Source organism: Antrostomus carolinensis, unplaced genomic scaffold, assembly GCF_000700745.2.
Source record: "Antrostomus carolinensis isolate BGI_N321 unplaced genomic scaffold, ASM70074v2 scaffold12763, whole genome shotgun sequence".
Classification (NCBI taxonomy): Eukaryota; Metazoa; Chordata; class Aves; order Caprimulgiformes; family Caprimulgidae; genus Antrostomus; species Antrostomus carolinensis.
The window spans coordinates 4,321-14,460 of record NW_010307331.1 but is presented as its reverse complement, the minus strand read 5'-3'; the positions used below and the strand labels follow the sequence as shown (position 1 = coordinate 14,460).

Genomic DNA, 10,140 nt, shown 5'->3' with positions numbered 1-10,140 from the left:
CAGCAGGAGCTTCTCACCCTGTTTCACATCTCCTATAGCAACATGGGTTCCACATATGGACATAAGAAAGTGGGGAAAACAACCAGCTGGAGGGGGTATCCCCCTTAGCAGTCTAAAAATGATGTAAAATCTGTAGCTTCTTTTATCTTTACAGCAGAATTGCCTGAAACAGGGCCCAAAATCTAATGTTAAAGCTGGGGAGATAGGCATCAGTGAATACTCTTTGAGTGAGAAATCTAATAGATTCCTTTAGGGATTAATTCTGTTTTACAATGCAAGCTTTTAATACCATTTTTTTTTTTCCCCCCCATCTTTTGTATATTAGATTGAAAAATCTGATTAGCTAAAAGCACATAAATGATTTTTAATACTCTGGTAGATGATCAAGACATTGTTTTCATTTGAATAATTGTCTTTGGGTTATTTGGCGTAAATTAAATTTAAGGTGGAGAATTAAGTGAAGCGGCTCCTTCCACTGCTACTCCACTGCTACTCCAGTTTATACATATTCTGGTTTACTTTCTAAAATCAAGATCTCTTTATAGGCCAATTCCTGCTCTTCCTTAAGTTAGCTGAAATTTTTTTATATAAAAATCTGTTAAAAGTCAGAGCAGGAAAATAGCAGGAAATATAATTTTGTTTACAAAATTAGGACTCCTGTGGCACTTATGGATGTGCTTGTACGTCCCATACATGCAAAAATTCCTTGCCTCATTTTAAGACTTTTCAAGCTGAATGATTATCACAAGTACTGCATCACAGTACCTTCCTCTTCTCTGGGTTCTGTCGCTTGCATGGCCTCTACTGACTCACTGGTCTCTGTACTGTATTCAGTTGCACAAAGTAGTCACATTCTCTGCAAATGACAGTGAAGAGATCTCTTACACAGCCCAGTGCTGCAAAAGGACAGGCCAGTGAAGAAACACATCTAGCCATAAACACACAAGCAGATTGTGTTTATGCAGGCCACTGAACTGAGCAGTATAATAAGTACCGTAGTTTTATTGTGTGGTGGTTTCACTTGGTTAGCACTTGGCCAGCAGCCAAACACAGCCACTCGCTTACTCCCCCACCCCAGGGAATAGGGGGGAGAATTGGAGGGGTAAGGGTGAGGAGACTCATAGGTTGAAATAAGAACAATTTAATAATTTAAATAAAATAAAACTTAATTATGTTATTAAAATAGTAATGATAATAGTAATAAAATATGAAACTGAGTGATACAGAGTGCAATTGCTCACCACCTGCTGACCAAGTCCAGCCCATTCCCAGATAACAAACCCAGAGAAGTGACAATCCCAAACCAAAACCATAATCCTGGGAGAGCAAGAGCCCAAGTGAGAGCCAGAGAGAGCAAGAGAGGAAGAGACCCTCACTAATATACTGGACATTACGTGATATGATATGGAATATCTCATTGGCATATCCAAATGCCAATTTGCTTATTAATTGTCCTGGTTTTTGCTAGGATAGGTTTAATTTTCTTCTTAGTAGCTAGAAAGCACCGTGTTTTGGTTTCAGTGAAGACTGTTAAGAGAACAATGTTGATAACTAGAAGGACACTGTGCTTGGGCAGTTTCCAAGAAGAGAGGACTGGAAGGGGGTAGTGGAGAGGAAAAGTGTAGTAGTTAGTAAAGCCCAGAATTGATGGCGGATATGACAATAAGATATTCCATATCATATTACATCATGTTTAGTATATTAACCAGGGGTGACCAGAAAGTGGGGGGATTCTCTTGGGAATCACTCAGGCTCGTTTTTTCCCGGGATTGCAATTTCAGTTTCGGGGTTCCTTTTTGCTCCTCTGGGATTGTTATCAGCGGGTGGTGAGCAACTGTACTCTGCATCACTAGTTTATAATAGTTGTTATAATTATTCTTCTTATTATTTTAATTTTATTTTACTCTAATTATTAAATTGTTCTTATCTCAACCGACAAGTCTCCTTACCTTTACTCCTCCAATTCTCTCCCCAGTTCCCTGGGTGGGGGGGACGCTGCGAGTGGCTGTTTGGCTGCCAGCTAAGTTAAAATATCACATTAATTTAAATATTCCTTGCCTCCCCTAGATCTTTGTGCATAACAAAACATGATGTCCTTCAACTTCCAGCAACAAATTGAAAACATTGGTATGTTATCAATGTTTTTCTCATAACAAATCCCATGCTGAAACCAAAACACAGCACTATTCTAGCTACTAAAAAGAAACCTAGCTCTGTCCCAGCTAAAAACCAGGACATACTGGCCCTTCTAACAGAAGATCTCTAAGTGCTCAATTATGAGTAGGGTACTCTCCACCAGTCATAACAGTACTATGAATTATAAAAGAGAACATTATCTTTTACAGTGAGATCATTATCTCTTACAGTGAGCCTTATATTTTGACTTCAACATTCATGTCCCAGCCTCACATCTGTGAAAAACCCTGGGAGATGCAGAACACCAGGTAGGAGCTGAGTGTCACAGTACCTGAGCCATTTGGCTTGCTGGTAAAAGTCTTCACAGTTGGACAGGGGAACCATCAGATGATAATGTGAGCCAGTAAGCTTGGTCATACATCCTGCAGGGCACTAAAATGATAGTAATCAATGTTCATAAATGATTGCTGTTGATATGTTGTACCTCATTTCTGTGCATTCTTTTCCACCTGCTTTGTCAGAATATTAATAAAGACGGGAAAAAGAGGTGAAGGATTCCTCTAGGCAAAATGTCATGCTGTTGACATTTATTCTGATGTCTTGGTTAAGCTTACAGTTGCTTTAGAAATGTGCAAAATAGCATAGAATTCACTTCAGTGTGATAACAACGAGTGGCCTAATGATTCCCTATCAGCTGCTGAAGTGTAAGTGAAAAGGATAAAGTATAGTGCTAAGAAGCAGACTATTTTCTGGAAGTTAAATTTCAATTTTTTGTGAGGAGTCCATTCCAGGTTCAGCAATGCAAACTTAATCCTGCTTTGAAAATGTTTTCCTTTGTGTGTGCTTTTAAGTACGACCACTTTAAATTCCTGCACACAATCTCTTGGAAATCCATTGTGCGTTCTCCATCTGATCTACCTGTAGGTCCACGCAGTCAGCAGGGAAAGGAATGAGATTTCTGAGAAATTCTCCACTTCTGAGTGTATTTCCACTTTGCTCTTTCTGTGTATGTGTATTTGTGAATGTGCATATATATATGAGCAATACATGTATCCAAGTCCATACTTATGCCAAGTATTGTCATAGTTCAGTTATACATGAATTTTGAATTAATTATCTTTATTTTAAAGCATGTTTCACTCTTTGCTTATAACTTAGAACAAATTTTCTATTTTGTTTTTCACTGAAGAGAAGCGCATTACACACCTGCTTGCTTTTTCTCTGTAGGCTGGTGATTCTAGTAATTTTGAAGTTTCTGCTTAGGAAAAAAATCAATAATGTTGACAGGAAATATCTCTGATTAAAAAATTTAAGGGCTGGTCTCTCACAATCCAGAGTTTACTGTGGCTGATACATACATGCAAAAATTGGGTTTTTTTTAAACAAGGTTTCTAAATTTTCCTGAATCTACTCAGTGCACATTTTTGCCTGCTTTGTTTCCCTTGAAAGCTGTATTGTGGCTTTACCTCATGCCGTCTGCATTGAAGAGAATCAATGTGGAAGGAAGGAACAATTTCAGAAACTGAATTCTAGTTCTGATAACACCTGCAAGTGCACTTACTTGGGATTTGTGCAGTCTTTAGATATGTAAGTCTTACTGTATTATATGCAAGTTATAAAATTTCAGGTGTTTTAGTATGAACAGAAATTTCAAATTTGAAAAAATACCTCGAAGTTGTGATAATCTACTACCTTGTATTAGAGGTAAGCTGAGCAAGAAAGGTGTATTCAAATAAGCTTCTGGTAATTCCTGATAAGCTAAGCATCTCCACTGGAAATGTCTGGGGGATTCTGAGTATAACTAGGTCACCCTGCAAACATTCCTGGTGGAAAATGCAGTTTAAATATCCTCTGAGTTTAGTTGCAGCACAGCAGAAATTTTGCCTCTGTCAGTTTTAGTTATAAAGAATTAAAGTTAAAATTAATTGCAGATAGGTAAGATCCCATGCAACAGAGCACAAAAGATGTAGATGATGGATCAAAGCTTGCATTTAGATTCTAACTTACTCAAAATTTTGTGCTGCTCGAAACCAGTGGGTTTTTTCAGTACCATGCCTAATTTCATATCTTTGTAGGTGTTGGACAGTATCTTATAGTTGCACAAAATTCAAACTATAGGACTTGGAAAAAGTAGTAGGTAAAATCTGTATGGTTCATTTTGTAGGCAGGAAATTATATCCTGACAAGACTGGGCTTCTGCATCTTTTGAAAACTAGGAATCTAGGCTTTGACCATTGTGATGAAGAAGCCTTCCTCATTCTGCATCCTGCTCAGATCAAGCTGAGGTCTGTATCTGTAGATGATTTAGGACAGTATCACACAGAATCCCAGAAAAATTGAGGTTAGAAGTAATCTCTGGCCTCAAGCAGGGCCACCTAGAGCCAGTTGCCCAGTACCATGTCCAGTTGGATTTTGAACATCTCTCATGAAGACTCTACAACTTCTTTGGGCAACCTGGACCAGTGCTCAGTTGCCCTCACAGTAGAAAGTGTTTCCTGCTGTTGAGACAGAATCTCCTGTGTTTCAGTTTTTGCCCATTGTCTCTAGCCCTGTCACTGGGCACCACTGAAAAGAGTCTGGCTCCATCTTTACAACCTTCTTTCTGGTAGGTGTTTGCAGCAGATATTTGTCTTTGGGGTGCTATGGTAACAGTTGCAGTGCCTGCCCTCCCCTCCTCAGATGTTACACCTCCAGTTTCAGGCCATCGTAAGTTACCCAAAAGGATCCTTTGACCTCCCCTTTCACAGTGTACTTTGAGCTTTTGACTATACCTGCTTGTGCCAAATATTCTCAGGCTTTATTCTGTATTTATGAAGTTTAATACTATTAAGCTATATCTGGTTCTTATACTGCACTTTTTTTTAATAGAAGATAAGATTTTTATGTAGTTTTGTGATTCCAACAACTGGTTTAATCGTGTTATGACTAAATTTGGAAAAGTTAGCATTTTCCATCTAAATAGGGTATATACAGAGAACAGACTGTAGTGCACGGTACAGTATGGAGGAAGGGACTAGGCTAAGATACAATCTAAAAAGAGAAATGGAATGGACCCTCATTCCTCCTTGTCTCCCTCCGAAAGTAAAGACTTTCCGCTTCTCCTAGCTGTTACAATAAAAGCAACAATTCTGCAAAGGGGATATGGTCATACATCCATACTGTTAGAAATGAAAAGGAGCAACAAGCGCCACCAGGACAGTTTTCTTATTCTTGATGTGCACACCTAAACTTAGCAATAAAAAAAGCCAAGAAGCACTAGACTGAAAAAGAAGGCATAGCCATCTGTTGAACTGATGTCCAAAAATCCCACATTGAAACTAGTGTGAAATGTACCCTGTTTCTATGGTTCATTACCATTCATCATTTCAGCCAATGAAATTTTTATTTTCCCAGTATTTTTTATTTTTCTCGTATGTTTGCAACCATTCAATTTATATTTGTTTGTAATTTCAAATATATAAAATGGCCCTAAATATTTTTTTTTTGTCTATAGCCATTTTGGAACAGCCAACAAAACCCTGGCAACAACATCAAAACAAATGAATAATTTTGGATGTAAGGTCTGTTTGCTTTGAAAAAGATCAGTATATTGGTGCATCAAAATATTGCAAGATCAGCTGTTTTTCTCCTTTCCAAGGGAGATGATTCTGAGTTAGGAGGCTTGCAAAACGGATCACAGGGAATAATTTTGTCCAGGCTACTTCTATGGCAGGTTCAGTTAGTAATTACAGTGTTCAGTTCTGGTCTAGGACAATGTAAATGGCACCCTTTCTTTTCTGTATCTTATTTAAACAGAATAAAATGTGGTTTAATGATTGACAACACTGCCACTATGGATTGTTCCTAAATAATCTAATTTGATTTACAAGAATTCAGAGTAAATATAATCCATTTCTCAAGGAAATACCTTGTCATTTATAGTTTAGCATGAAATATATGGCATGGGAGAATGATTTTGATTGAGTAAGCTCATGTTTGTGCAGCAATAAAAGAGTAAGAAAACGTGACTGGAACAGAGAGGAAGGGATGTACCTGGAGAGTTTGCAGCCTCCCGCTGCAAGTCAGCTGGAATGAGCGACTGGCATCTTCAGGTCTCTGGTGTGTCCCAGGTTGGGGTATTTCAGAGATCCTCCTGCCAGCCTCAGGACTAAATTTTCTTGAATCTCTGTGGGGTAATGCTTTCTGATTTCGAATGTGCTAAATTACCTCACCCACAGGTAATATAGAGATATTTATATGCATCTCCTTGTTGAAGGGATGAATATCCAGGCTGATACATGTCTGGGGGACATTGCTCCAGAGAGCTGATACTTTCAGGCTCCTGTTCAGTGTAGTTGTCCCGCCTGCCTAGAGCTCTGCAAGTAAGCACTGTCTGGGCTGCATGGTCCATGACTGCCTGTATTTTCAGCCACAAATATGACTGAAACAAGGCCCACTTTTAGAAATGTTTTTGGCAAGCTGTGTTGCTTCCCTTCAGCACAGGCAAATTTGTTAAAACAGGTTTAATCGTGGGAAACCACTGGATTTCTTAGTCCCTGACACCCCTTCTTCACAGGCAAACTCAAACACAGGCTCTTGTGGTTCACACGCTTTTTCAGAGATGAGGGGAAATCTCTGTGTGAAAGCCTCACACCAAAGTACTGGCAGCAGAGCAACGGAAATAAAGCTTTAGTCTCATTATTATATTCTAATAGTTTTCTTTTTATATTAAGATATTTAAACCTAATCCCCCAAGTTAGCCAAACTGATGTCTCCAATGTAGCATTGTATTAGCAGGTGGTTTTTAAAGCCCTTTTTAGCTGATATGCAGGGCCCACATAGTGAAGTCAATTGTTAGACAGGATATAATTTAGACTTCAGGTCTTCCTCTAGGTTTGAAACAAAGTGATTACATTTCAGGAAAGCCTAAGGCAAGATTAAAAGTTTTATATCAAAAGTTGAATATTTTCTTTTGTTGTACACTCTTCTTTTAAAGGAAAAGGTATTAATTTAACATAATTCACATTCTGATGTATTTGAAAAGGCACTACTCTGAATTAAAAAGAAATTCATAAAGTATGCATGTATGGGAGAAGAAGATTGCAATCTTCATTTGAACATTTATTCAAAGGTTTTTAACTTAGCCCATTCTGCTTTGTTTGTAGAATGAGATATCTGGAAAGATGCATTGTAAATAACAGATGGCCCATAGTGTTTAGAGAGCAGTGGTTAAGGTGACAAAATCTTCTGGGGCTCCTCTCCACAGGCAGGCTATAAAGTGATATTATAGCCTCTGTTCTAGTCTGGAAAATGGTCCTTGACTGTCTTTAAACCCATTAAAAGTGGTTCCAGGCAGTAGTTCCACATAATTATAGTTCTGGTAACCCCTGTGATGCCTCTCATTTCTTGTATTCCAAAGTTATCCAAGGGCAGAGGCCGCTTGTATAATATAAAGTTGTAAAGATGACATGGGTCTTCTAAATAAATGGCATAGTCCAGATATGAACAGAGTAAGAAACGAAGAGTAAGTTATGAACAACAGGATTAAGTTAGTGTCTGATAAGGCCAGCTAGTTTTTACTGTTGATATCAATGGGGCTGTTTTACCATGGATGCCCTTGGGCACATTTGTAAAAAGGCATTGCCTATTAAAGGGAATTCCTGGAAACCTCCTAAATGCAAATGTATATAGGCAGTGAAGTCTCTTACAGGAGTTCACCATATCAGCCAAATGAGCATAGGTACTCTTTTTCCAGAAGCCGTCAGAAGAATCTAAATGTAACACTGCTGTAGTTAGGTAGCCTATTTTCATGCCTGTTGAAATGAAGAGTGCCAAAACTTACTATTACTAAGGAGGGTGGTCACTGAACTGTCAAGTCAAAGTTTTCTTGTGATTTTATCATGGAAAAAAAGTTAATTTCTTTCAGTATATTATTCTGCAAAAAAAATATATTGTTCTGCAAAATTAAATAAATTCTTCTACATGTTATCACTAATGCATACTACTATCTTATGGCAGCATTAACGACATGGTTTTACATTCATTTGCATAATGTCATTGGTGCTTGTTTTCACATGTGGACACACCTGACCATGGAACCTAGGTTAACACCACCTCATTTGCCTCCATACTGCCAATTAAATAGGAAGACAATAATAAATATTGAGATTTGATTGAGGATTTAAGAAGGACAGGTGCTCATGGTACAGAACAGTGAAGATCTGTGTTTAATTGATTTTATCTCTTTCAAAGGAGATTAATTGTTAATGTGCTGTTATTCCAGATTTCTAGAAGAACTGGTGAGGTGTGGGAATTAAGACGACAATTAATGGCCACTGAGGAAGAAGATAGTTTATCATATCCTCCTCTGAATGTGACCACTGGAAATGATACATGCATCCTTTTTTATGTTAGAAATTTCAGCCTCAAAGCCAACAATTCAGTTTTTATAGATTTGACAAATATGACATTTGTAACCCAGAATGTGGATATTTCTTCCTCTGAGTGCTCAGACATCAACACAACGTGAGTAGCACAAGAAATTTCATATCACAATACATGTGATTCTGACAGATAATCAGAAATGGTGCAGTGTCAAGTTAATACTTATTTAATTTTCTTCTTCTAAAGCATCCACAATAAAAAAAATACTAAATTGGATATTCTCAGAAGAAAAAGGTTGAGTCAAGACCACAAAAATTGTTCAGATGAAGCCTCTTTATTTTCAATTTTTTTTTTCCTCTTACATTGCTTACTTCCTTGTTTGTTTATATTTGGTATAAGCAGGTTTCCCTGTGCCTGATCTTACAGTCACAGAAATCTCCACTGGCATTAACAAGATCATAATTTCATTGTAAAATTCTCTTGAAGGGGAGTATTGCCAGTTACTAGGTAGTAATTCAGTTGGAAGTACATTAATGAAACATGATCTCTGTTTTCCTTTACTTTGAAGCACCTGCTCTTGAGTAAAAAAAAAATATATAGAAATATTTTGTCATATTTTACTGTGTACTGAACCTTTGCTATATGACTTTTGTAATTGCCTATTGATTTAGAATATTCTCTCCAACTGAAATGTCACAATGATCTCAATAAAGCTGACTACTCTAACATTAAAAATCTGTTTCTTATTCTTAGACTGTCATTAAAATACACAAAGCCAGTGAATGGAATCAGCAGCCTAGAGATAAGGTAATTTATGATTTATTTTTAAATAGATCTTTGTGATGTACAAAGCCTGTTTGTAAATTAGGACCAAAAACAGAGGAGAAATTAAGTGTAAATGTTTTCAAAATAATGATTTGGTTTCTGTTCTGAGGAGTTACTGTGCAGGACAACAGAAATACAGTCTTTATATAGAGAATGTATTAATATGCTCAATAGAGTTCTGAAAAAGTGTTATAGGCAAACAACCATATTGTAAGATACTGATATATGAAACATCCTGTTTTGCTAATAGGATTAGACTATGATCCTGTCTTAGGGAAATCTAACTGTGATTTGTAAACAGTTCTAGGGGCTGACGTCTACTTGCATAGCCAGGGTTGTATTTATTCCTAATGTTGATTACCAGTGCACTCTGTCAGAGCTAGCTTGTGGCTAATGAGAGGTGCAAAATCTCATAATTTTTCTGCTTCATGGATGGTGAGAAGACTATGTTTCTCCTGCCATAAAAGGGAAGAAAAGTTAGGGAATGGGAAGATTTGGGATGAAAAGTCAAAGGGAGGCTTGCAGCTGTTGCTCTCACTAGTAGATTCTAGGGATGGGGAAAGGCTCTGCTACTGTTTGAAGGATGCCGAGGAGCTGCTGATCCACAGAATTTAGTTCTTTCCCCAGTAGCAGGAACAGCAGTTTAAATTACTTTCTTAAGCTCTAGAAGAGGTAATGTGGCCTGCTCTTTTCATTTAGCTACCTCAGTTAATTGCTTAAATTTATTTGGGAAGGACTTGGGCCAGGGAACTTGCACTGAATTAAATTTGCATGCATCAGAGGATGAACTGAATGCTTGGGCAGCAGAAAGACAAA

At 37.6% G+C, this 10,140-nt stretch overlaps 1 protein-coding gene across 1 annotated transcript in view; it reads left to right on the top strand.

Moving 5' to 3' along the window:
- Positions 1-9,306, top strand: part of LOC104522963 (V-type proton ATPase subunit S1) — a gene marked incomplete at both ends in the record, with an annotated part of 37,094 nt that extends 27,788 nt beyond the window's left edge. The window contains 2 exons of the mRNA XM_010165390.2: positions 8,399-8,640; positions 9,253-9,306. Of these exons, the coding sequence (XP_010163692.2) occupies positions 8,399-8,640; positions 9,253-9,306 (296 nt within the window). The remainder of the gene's footprint in view (positions 1-8,398; positions 8,641-9,252) is intronic.
- Between the last annotated feature and the right edge of the window lie 834 nt (positions 9,307-10,140).